General features: G+C 36.4%; 1 protein-coding gene across 3 annotated transcripts in view; it reads left to right on the forward strand.

The window, feature by feature from the left end:
• The window catches only part of IQCH (IQ motif containing H), a 201869-nt gene that overhangs the window by 107252 nt on the left and 82364 nt on the right, over positions 1-12253 (forward strand). For all 3 annotated transcript variants that reach the window (XM_045541606.1, XM_045541600.1, XM_045541616.1), the window contains one exon: positions 9424-9507. In XM_045541606.1, the coding sequence (XP_045397562.1) occupies positions 9424-9507 (84 nt within the window). The remainder of the gene's footprint in view (positions 1-9423; positions 9508-12253) is intronic.

Consider the following 12253-nt stretch of genomic DNA (forward strand, 5'->3'; position numbering starts at 1 on the left):
CCCCATCTCTACTAAAAATAGAAAGAAATTATCTGGCCAACTAAAATATATATAGAAAAAATTAGCCAGGCATGGTGGTGCATGCCTGTAGTCCCAGCTACTCTGGAGGCTGAGGCAGTAGGATCGCTTGAGCCCAGGAGTTTGAAGTTGCTGTGAGCTACGCTGACGCCATGGCACTCACTCTAGCCAGGGCAACAAAGTGACACTCTGTCTCAAAAAAAAAAAAAAAAAAGACTTGCAGACATTAAATTAAGTTTCAGTAACATCCAACTGTCATCTCCTACTTATTCCATAGACAGAATTCTCAAACTGTATCTTTTTTTAAAGATATGAAGTGCCCATTTCTCATGTACCATATCCCATGGGAATCTGTCAAGGTTTCAGCTAGATACAACAGGCTTCTCTGTTGCGTGCACCAGGGACTTACCTATAGAGTTCATAAAAATATAAGTAGATTAAAGCGAAGCAAATTTTTCTCTAAACACTGCAAAAATTTATCTATTCAGTCTAGTAATTTCATTTCCAGAGTTGAGATGGATTCACTAGTCAAAATCAGTTGGTAGGATTATCAGGTTCAGGTAGGCATTTAATACAAGTTGCAGCCTTGTCCTCTGTTTCTCTTTCCATAGGCAATTTGCTGTAGTATTAGCTCTACAAATAATAACACCATGCTGCTAGCCAGTTGGGTCTATACTAGCTTGTTTGAACCCTTAAAGTGAAAGCTAAGAAGCTGATAAATGCATAATATATTGTAGTTTGTGGGCACTTGGTTATTTATTTATGCAGTTTTGCACACATGGGAATAATTACATTGTCCATACTGGTGATCACAGAGAGGATAACCTTTCAGTAATGTTTTTGACCACAAAATATTTATACAGTATTTTTAAATCTATGGCTTGATAATATTGACATTAAGACAATTACACATTGCAAAATAACCTCTTTGAAAGGAGTAGTCATGAAACTTGTTTGACTCTTATATATTTCAGGTAGTATTCCTAGATGTAACAAAAATTTTTAGCTATTTGTAACCCACAAGAAAGGTGGAATGCTGTTGACTATCTGAAAAAACTGACTGGCCTTGCAATTTTATAAGATAATAAAAAAAATCATCCTTTCCAGAGTATATAGGTTGATCTCCTATTTGGATATTGCATATTTTTATCATTTTTATTAATGAAATATAATTATAACAAAATCATCTACAGTGGTTCATAGCAGGAATGGAACATTAGGGTCTATTTTAAGCAAAATCTATCAGTCAAATAAGAATGAACTGCAACAAAGAATCCTAATTCTTCTAGAAATACCAGCTGTCTAAATAAAACCTACAAACTAATTCCATTTCTAGTTTCTTTGGCCAAGTTATTTCCTACACTTTTAATTTAACCCCTGTGTTTCTTTATTACAGCACATCACTTGATGCTACATATAAACTCAGTGCCATTTTAAATAAAATATATGGACATTAAATGAGATGTGCTGAGTATATAGCTCTGATGCCCTGAGCAGGTACATGAATGAAGCCTGCCAGCCAATTAAACCCCCAGAGATAAGTTTCCCCTCCCCTTTCTCGTCCTCCTTTAAAGTAAAAATAGGAGATGTATTGAGGTAGGATTTTTTTTCTTTTCTCCATGTAATCTTTCATGTCATTGCCAATTGATTTAATGACTAAAAGCCATATGTGTGTATATATATATATGTATGTATATATAGTTGGACTTCATATTTTTTCCCTCTGTGCATTATTTCAGCAAATTATTCTTGGAATTAAAACAATTAGTGGTCCCCCTCATTCCATAAAAATTGTGGATCTTGTTATTATGAATTTCATAAAAAACATTTTCCAGCTTGTCTGTACTGTCACAAAAGCCTAAAAGGAAAGACAGGAAAACTTACTTTTGTGTGTAACTGATCATACATTGGACTGAGAAAGTCCCAAGTACTGATAAGACAGTGGCTTCCTGATTCTATTTTCTTCTCCCAAGAGATGAGAACTCGAACTCACGTCCCTTTGTGAACAGGGCAGGGTGCAGGATGGCAGCCACGAGTATTAGGTCTGACATCACGTTTTTACTATGTCTCTAAGCACTTTGACACCCTTCTACTTGCTCATATTTGAGTTGACAACTCAAAGACAAGATAAACTCTGTTCCTTCCACCTCAGGCTGGGAAATTGGGACTTTCAATCAAATCTTTGCAGTCTTAAAGACATATTTTGGCAAGTTATATGGAATCTGTAGTTTAGCTATAGTGTTGCCACACCAGATCCTTGAAACAGGTGTACTACCAAGATCTCCCAGACAGGATTTTCCAGAAATATACAGATCTTTGGGGATCAGGAACAAAGTACACTTAAACTTTAAAACATTTTTATAGCCCAAACTAAAACATATTTGTATTCATCCATGTTATATTTATCCAAGTAACCCAAATCAACACCATTCACTGGTTAGATCAGAGTTGGCCCCATGACCCTGCAATATGAAATTATCTAATTGGTCTTGAGCTATCTGATGTTGGACCATGAAACACAGAAACAGTATTGAACTGGATGTCAAGTACTCTATGCTCTAAAAAGAATTTTGCATCTACTAAGATAAAACTACAATCTTTGTAATCTTCTTCATTGTCATAAAAAATATTAAAAGGCTTATTTATTGATTCTCAAGCTTTTTGGTGTCAGGACCCCTTTACACTCATAATGATTATTGAAGACTCTAAAGAGCATTGGTTTAAGTAGCTTATATCTATCATTATTTACTATATTAGAAATTAAAATGGAGAAACTAAAATTTAAAGTAGATATTTTTATTTAATTAATTTATTATTTTAAATCAATAAGTCTATTACCAATATAACCTAAATAACATATTTATAAAAAGGAACTATTTTCCAAAATAAAAAATTTAATAAGAAGAGTATCATTAATTGACAAGTTTGCAAATTTCTTAATAAAATGCAATTGGATTCTCATATCTGTTACTTATTCAGTCTGTTGCAATGTTGTTTTGGTTGAAGCATATAAAGAAAATCTGGGCTGGGCGCGGTGGCTCACGCCTGTAATCCTAGCACACTGGGAGGCCGAGGCGGGCGGATTGTTTGAGCTCAGGAGTTCGAGACCAGCCTGAGCAAGAGCGAGACCCCGTCTCTACTAAAAAAATAGAAAGAAATTAGCTGGACAACTAAAAACATATATAGAAAAAATTGGCCAGGCATGGTGGCGCATGCCTGTAATTCCAGCTACTAGAGAAGCTGAGGCAGAAGGATTGCTTGAGCCCAGGAGTTTGAGGTTGCTGTGAGCTAGGCTGATGCCATGGCACTCTAGCCTGGGCAACAGAACGAGACTCTGTCTCAAAAAAAAAAAAAAGAAAATCTGGCCTTACACAGGTAAGTATTTGGAAAATTAATAATATTTTATAACCTTTTCAGATAATTGTATATCTTCTTCTTTGACTCTATACTGGATTCTACAATGATAATTATGTGTTAGTTGCAATGTGGAATCTGAAATTATATCAATAAACTTTTTGTATTTTGCAATTTATGAGAGAATAAGATTGAAAAAAGCAAATAACATCTTAGCATCGTTTTGAAAATGGTTTTGACCTAGCAGACCCCCTGAAAGGGTCTTGGTACCCCGCAGGGTCCCCAGATCACAATTTGAGAATCACTGGCTTCTGTTAAATGCAATGCTATACCAGCCACTGACAAAAAGATTGAACAGGCAACAACAAAAATTAATAAATGGTATTTGACAGAATGGAAGAAAATATTCACAAGCTGCACATCTGATAAAGGGCTAATAACCAGAATTTACAAAGAACTCAAGCAAATCAGCAAGAAAAAAACAAACAACCCTATTACAAAGTGGGCAAAAGATACAAACAGAAGCTTCTCAAAAGAGAAAGACAAATGGGCAATAAACATATGAAAAAAATGCTCAAAGTCACTAATCATCAGGGAAATTCAAACTAAAACCAAAATGAGATATCACCTTACCCCAGTTAGAATGGCATTTATCAAAAAGTCCAAAAACTATAGATGTTGGCATGGATGCAGAGAGAAAGGAACACTTATACACTGTTGGTAGAACTGCAAATTAGTATAACTTCTATGGAAAACAGTATGGAGATTCCTCAGAGAACTAAAATAGACCTACTATTTGCTCCAGCAATCCTACTATTAGCTATTTACCCAAAGGAAGAAAAGACTTTTCATCAAAAAGATACCTGCACTTGAATGTTTACTGCAGCACAGTTCATAATTGCAAAGATGTGGAATCAACGCAAGTGCCCATGAATTCATGAGTGGATTAATAAAATGTGGTATATGTACACCATGGAGTACTACTCAGCCATAAAAAAGATGAATTAATACCTTTTACAACAATCTGGATGGAACTGGAGACCATTCTCCTAAGTGAAGTGTCTCAAGAATGGAAAAACAAATACCACATGTACTTGCTATTAAATTGGAACTAACCAATGAGCACACATATGCACAGCGGGAAGTAAAACTCAGTGGAAATCAACTAGGGGGAAGGTGGGAGGAGGGGAGGGGCAAAAACCTACCTAATGGGTACTATGAATACTATCTGGGTGACAAGCATACTTTTAGCCAAGACAAAAGCATTACAAAAGTGTTCATGTAACCTAAGATGTTGTGTCCCCTTAATATTTTGAAATTAAAAAAAAATAAGAATGTTAAAAAAAAAAAAAGTTTTAACAAGAGAAAGTCGTTACCCTTTTGGAGGTGAATCCATTTGGCCCATTTGGTTTGAGGATGTTTTCAAAACTCACCAGATATACCTACTATGTTTTCTACATCCTCATAATAAAATTCCCTAATTTCCTTCAACAGCCCCCAAAAACAACTATCTATTTTATTTTAATCTAACTGGCACTGGATGTGCTATATAAATAACCCATATAGGGCTCTCTCTTGCCATCTCTTGGTATCCACTCTCTTGCTCTCTAGTATCTTGTGCTTTCACACTATAATTAAAACCTGAGAATAACCATAATGTCTAGATCACATTTCTCCAGGTTATTACAAGATGTTGGGCATGGTGGCTTACACCTGTAATTCTAACAATTTGGAAGGCCAAGGCAGGAGGATTGCTTAAGGCCAGGTGGTTGAGGTCAGCCTGACCAGGAGTGAGACCCCGTCTCTACAAAAAAAATAGAAAAATTAGCTGGGCGTGGTGGTACATGCCTGTAGTCCCAACTGCTTCAGAGGCTAAGGCAGGAGGATTGCTTGAGGCTGCAGTGAGCTATGATGACACCACTGCACTCCAGCCTGGGCAACAGAGCAAGACCCTATCTCAAAAAAAAAAAAGAAAGAAAGAAAGAAAAGAAAAGAAACAATGTTGACGTGCATTCATTTGTGAAGTATGTCACATGTCCTCTTACTTTTTTTTACCATTAGAATAGCAAAGTTTTTTATGAATTACAGCAAGCAATTCCAGATTATTTCTGTATTCATGTCACTATTGCTCAGCTTGCATCCAGTATGCTTTCTCATCCAATGGAAGAGAAAGGGATGGAGTCAGTGTCACTGCCATTATAACCCTGCGAATGCCACTGGGAAGATATGATGCATTGAACGTCACTGATCACTTGTTTCAAAATGAGGAAACAATTGAGAATTACCACTCCAGACCTTCAAACTGAGGCATGGATGACTGTCATCTCAGGCCAGGGTCGTCAGATGAACAACAACTACTTTGTAACCAGGAATCTATGGTTAACCCCTTCCCTGCCTTGAGAGACAAAAGAAACCAGGAGTCAACCACAGGGTGATAAGCCGAGTGTTCAAGAACATGTGATCTGCTGCAACAACAGGGGCCTGTCATGGAGCCACACGCCAGTTCCAAGGGGTCTTTGTCACTGAGCATGGCCTTACTCATGTCCTTGGGTTTCTGTACTGCTGTGAAAGAAAAGCCAATCCTAGCAGAGCTAGTTTGCTGGGTGCAAAGAGCAATTAGCATCATCGGATGGGTGTGTTTATGTGAGAGGAGGGATTAGGAAAGGCAGTGGAGGTAACAGTGAAGATGGAGAAATGATTTCCAGTAATCACTGATGAGCATCCTTAGTTCAATGGAGGACCAAAAGTAGTAGCTGAATAACTTCAGAGGGGCAGCTCTCAGGTAACTTTCGGTGGTGTGAAATGGGAGCAATGATATTTGGCAAATACTCATTTGAGAAAAGATGGAATGTTCTATCAAACTAGGAATATTTTGTGGATGACAGGGTTGGCCATGAGGAAAGAGGCCGTGTTCCTTTCTAGAGTGATGAGGAGGAGAGAGTGCCCCTTTCTGCCAGTGCTGATTTATTCTGTGCTGATAAGACCATTCTTTGAACTCCCCAGAAGTTCTCCAGATCAGAGAACCCAATTTTAGAAAAGTTGAAAGGAGGGGAGGGAATAATGAGAATGCAAAGGAGAAAGGGCTAAGAATTTAAAAGACAGATTCTTTGATAGGGGCTTCACACTCATTGCATTCACTTGTTTGGGGATTTCACAGGTGCCCACTCTAACGTAGCTTACAGTCAGTTTACAGGAGCTGGAGTGGCACAGGGGAGAGGAGAGGTAGTAAACAAACAAGCCAAGAAATGTGTAATAACAAAATGAGAAAAGGGTAGCAAAGAAAAGGGTGCAAGAGAATGACCGTGAGGGAAGACCAAGGACCCTCTTAGAAAAGGGGGTTCAGGCACACCTCAGGGCGATCATGGCCTATCAACTCTCTGCTCTTCTGCCTCCCTCTTCCTCTTTGAAGGACCTTTATGATTACACCGGGCCTGGCCAGGTAATCCAGGATAATCTCCTTATTTTAAGCAACCTTCATTCCATTTGCAACTCCTTTTCCCCTTGGCCATGTAACCTAGTGTAGTCACAGTTTCTGGGGATTAGGACATGGACATTTTTGGAGGGCTGTTATTCAGCCTACCACAACAATTAAAAATAAAAATTAGAAAACAGCCCAAAGATCTTCGTCCCTTCTGGAGTTCTTTTCTGCTCACGTTTGGTGAGTCTTGTCTTCTGTTTTATTTTATGTAACTAAATTTCTCACAAGAGCTAAATATGTATTAATAGTATCTAAACTATTAATATATAATAATTATAGATTTCTGTGATCTTGGACAAGAGACATCTGAGTTTCCTTATCTATAACATGACAGAAATGAGGTTGATAGTCTCTCAAAACTCTCCCAGTGTTCCTAATCTGACGTATGAAGAAAACCACATTTTTTGTAGATGATATTCCAAAGTGTGGTGTCTCATGGACACTGGGCATGTCCGCTGAACTCCCCAATGCCACAACATCCTTGTTGATAGTTTCCTGGTTAAGTCACTATTATATTTGATATATACTGCCAGCACTGATGAGGTCTTTTCACCTGCGTATCAACCCATGTATCTTGTGAATATACAGAACATTAGAATAAACCTGACTTTTAAAAAAACTGACTCCCAACTTCTGTTCTGCTGATGGTAATGTACATTACATTGTGTCTTGTCCAGAATGCTCGGTTGCTTGTCACAGAATTTGTTGTTGTTGTTGTTGTTTTGTGCTTTGGAAGTGCACATACCTTGTAACATTAAAAACCTTATGTTTATACAGCACTTTACAGTTTACAAAATGTTTTTGTATCTGTTACTGTATATGATACTCTATAACAATGTTTTGAGGTTAACATACACTTCTTTAAAGTGGGTCTATTTGTAGGGCTAACTGAGTATCCAGTTCTTCATAATTCGATGTAGACATTTTATATGCATCCTTGATCAGTGGTAACAGAGGTACCAAGTAATTTGCTGGAAAACTGACCTCAAGCATTTGAATGAAGCACAGACTTATTCACTCACATGCTGCATATACAGCAACAAAGTGATCAGACATCTTTTATATTTTAAATTGGACATCATCTTAATGAGACATCTTATACTGCCTTTTATCTTTAGTTTTGAAAGGAAATGCATTCATGGGTTGCTCTCAGGCACTTTTCTTAATCATACTTTATTCTTTAGTCATTTTCCCTGCCTTTTTATCGTCTTGCTATGTAAGTTATTAACAATATATCTTTCTAAACATTTATCTAAATATAGATAGATTTATACATATGCAGAATCTGAAGAGTTACAATATTGCGATCACACATAAAGACAGCATTGGAATAGCAGCTGTCTATATTAGCTTTTATATGTGGAATGGTTCTCTAAATTATTTGAGAGATTGATAATTTTTCAAAAATGACTCTAACAGCCCATTTGTCCTTCTACCTCTTTAATTCTTAAGTCCATATGCATAAAGCAAAAGTGAGACTTTTAGATGATTTGGAAACTCATTTAATTTCCAGACATTGTCTAGTGTTTAAACACTGACATCAAAGCAAAGAGCTAATTATCAGAGTTCATTTGGTCTGAAGCCCCGTTGCCTGAATTGCTGTAGTTTTCCTTATGCTGAAAGGAAATCTGTGTCACATCTTGAGGATGTAGTATATAAAATCACTTTATCTATAGCAGTTTAACTTGAAACATGTGTTTGGGCTCACTAACCACAAGGAGGCATTGAAGCATCTCTTCAAAATGTGAAAAGCAATTTTATAAAGAAAAAAAAGTTGCACCTACAGTTGCTGAATTTCATGTAAGCAATTACACTGGCTTGTGAGTATGCATGCCTTTTAAGTTTGTGTTTTGATCCACACTTTAGAAGACCTGAAATATCAGCAGAAATTGTTGCTACTGTTGTTTCTTTTGTGGAAGGTTTCTGGACAACAGTAATCTATACATGTTTTCCTTCTGCTCTGTTTCCAGTGGGAAGGAAGGCAAACTGCAGGACTTTTATTAGTACTGACAAAGTAACTGCATTAACCTTTCTTGCCCTTTGAAGGTTATAAGTTCTTTTTGACTGTGAGCAGAAGGCTATTTCTTCAGTATTAGACTTACTTAAATACATGACCCTGACAGCATGGGGGTTTATCTGAAATCTGTGTGTCAATTTAGAACAATTCTGGGACACATCTTCAAAATGCCACATAGGAAGCTCAAGTTAAAAAGCCCAAACAATTTTTTTAACCTGAGCATAATTTTCTTACATGTCATTTTAAATATCCATGTTAAATGTCAGAAAATTTCTGCATGTTTTTGTAACCTTGATTCTTAGCTACTTTGTTGGTATTGAAAAATATGAATCTCTCTATTGCAGAATATGCTGCTTAGCATATCTTTCAGAATAATGCTTAATTAATTCCCCTGAGAAGCAAGGACCTCATTCTAAGGAGTTGCGTTGTTTCTGCAGGATGCTTGAGAGAAATTTTTTTCCTGGAAATGTAGACTGTGACATTTTCAAGTTCTTTTGTGCCATTTTGCTATATTGACTTGCTCTTTCTGGGATTTGACACCTTGTTTTCCTTTTAGGATATTCCCAGCCTGTGCGAGAACATATTGCCGATTTCGACACACTGCAGAACATGCAGCTGGGGAGACTGTGTGACATCTTAGGTACAGTAAATAGTTTTACACAAATGACTCTTTGGAATGTTTATCAGTGGATGTTGATAAAATGTTTAATTTTTGCTTTTTGTTCCCCTCTACAAGGAAACAGCTCAGCTTTCTAATCTACTTGCCTGCCAATTAAATGTTTTATTTTAAAAAACAGATTTATAGTGACATCAACTTGAATAAAAAATGACATTTTAACCAATATACTCCATACACTTAGACAGTTTTCAAAATTGTCATTGCTGCTGGTTTAGATAAAAATTTCTCTCTTACAGACCAAAATCATTTTCATTTACCAGTCTTACAGTGAGTGAGGTCAGAATTTTGTATTTGTGTCAGTATTGTCTATTATATTACCTGGGGAATGAGTGGAAGGTGGTATCAGAAATGAAACATTGTGTTTTCATTGTATTAGAATAAGAAGGAAATTAAGATAGTTTTTTAAAAGAAGATTTTATTCAAATATAGAACATCTTATTAGACAACAAGAAGTACCAAATAGAGGGAATTTTTAGAAATATAGACCTTGATTGAGTGATAGATATATCTTTGTAAAAGTCAAGTTCTGATACAGGTTTGGTCAGTTCTTAATCAGGCACCGGTCTGGGGCCAGGAGAGAAAGATGCCTGAATGTGATGGCTTTGGTTAACTCTGCTCAAGGCTGGGATTCAAATGAGGTTTAAAGAATATTGGTTGCAAAGCCCCTAAGTAACAACATTGAATCAGTGAGGTACTAGCCCAAAATTCAGGATTAAATAAAAATTAGATTCTTATTAGTTATCAAATGAGAACTTCTTTGTTTTGTGAAAATAGAATTGCTTTGGCCCTTATTTAAGCAAAACAAGGAAGGATTTTAAATTATCAATGACCAACTTAGCTGGTTCCCTGGAATGACATACTTACATGATTCATATATATTTCAGCATCATTATTATTTTATAAATGCCATTTGGTAACAAAAATACATCAGTACTAAAATTTACCGTGTCCTAAAATAATAATCGTATAATTGCTTTAATCTATTATCTAGGCACTAATACTGTTTTTCAGTGTTACAAAAAAATTTTAATGACTGGAGATTGATTTGTTAGTGCTAAGCTATTTCAGCTAAAAACCTGCCTGAATGGAAACCACTGAAGTGCAGCAGAGGGCAGACTTTGCTCTAATTTATTTGAATTAATTTCTTCTTCAGCTTTTTATATACCCTTCTAAATATAGTACAAACCATCACCAAAGAATTTCTTTACAAAAGAGTCTCATTATTGGAAAAGACTTGAAAGTATTAGACTTCTGTTTTAAACAATTCAATAATTCAGTCTGTGTCCACCTGCAATGGAAAATTTTGCTAATATGAATGTTTCTCAGAAATTATGAATGAAATGCTTTTTCTTGATACACTATCTTCATGATACAGTAATGCAATCATAAAACCTCTTCAAGAGGAGTAATGAAAGTTTAGAAATAGTAGTTAGATGAAAGAAAAAGTACTTTCTTGTGAAATAAAAACATGACAAAGCTAGAAAAATTAGTAACAATTTTATGGAAGAATAAATAATTATCCTTTTTTATTGCATTCAGTGATAGAAAACCTTTGTTTTTTGTACTTATTCAGGGAAAGCAAAGATAATCCAATCATGCTGGTAAGACTTGTCCTGAGATATTGGCTGTGAAGCCACAGTTGTCAAGTGGAAACCCCAGTGGCTAGATGAGTTAAGCAAGAGAGTGGCTGGTTTTGACTATTGACTAGCAATCAAAACAACTTTCATCTTTGTATCAATTCCTTTCCAAAACTACCCGTCAATTAATTTTGAACATTTGTAGATTCATGGTGAAACTACACTAATACTGGGTATTAGAGTTAGTGATAGGTATTCCTTGCCAGAAATGAACGGGAAAGGTGAAGCCAGCAATATTTGTTATTGTTTGTAACCTAGAAATTTCTTCCCAAGAAAAAATTTATTTTTCTTCCACTACAGAGTCTGTAAGTTATTTTTGCTGTTTTTGTGCCCCTATTCTTTTATCCTGAAAAAAACCCACTAGTTTGATTTTAAAGCCACTAGTATAGTTAAGTAAGACAATAGTCTCTTCTTCAAAACAAGACTTGGGATAGCTGTTATAATTTGATCATTCAGCAATTGGATGCAAGTTATTTAATTACTTTCTTCTGAGTTAATTTATTTTGAGGCTTATGTGACAATTTCACAATCAAATGGGAGCTACTTAAATATTCACATGTATGGAGCACCTACTCTGAGCTTAGCGCTAGGCTAGTTTAGAAAACATCACCTCTACATCTCAGGAGGAGGAGATTTCTCCTGCATGCTGTGGGTCTAAGTGTGTAAGACTTTCCACTTTCTGAACCTCTCCATTTCCCACATCCCTTTGGTCAGCCCACGGGTGTTTACTGAGTGGCTCCTAGTACTCCACATAGTACCAGAGCATTGGGAAATATAGGAAAGACTATAAATATTGCCTTTAAAGAACTTAGCAAGACAAGAGTAATAGACTTGAAACAACAGGATGGTACAACAAAGTACACTACTTCCTTGTGTTAAATCTTGAGGCACTGATCAAAAGGAGCACAAGCGTGGGGGCCAGGGCAGCGAATCACCGTTGGCTGCCCAGTCAGGGTGGGCCACGGAGCAGATTCATGCACCTGTGCCCTTCCTTGAGCACTTACTATCTGCAAGATGCTGCACTGGGTACTTTTTTCTATATTCTTTCCATTTAACACTAAAAAGTCTAT

The sequence above is a fragment of the Lemur catta genome, chromosome 1 (genome assembly GCF_020740605.2).
Source record: "Lemur catta isolate mLemCat1 chromosome 1, mLemCat1.pri, whole genome shotgun sequence".
Lineage (NCBI taxonomy): Eukaryota > Metazoa > Chordata > Mammalia > Primates > Lemuridae > Lemur > Lemur catta.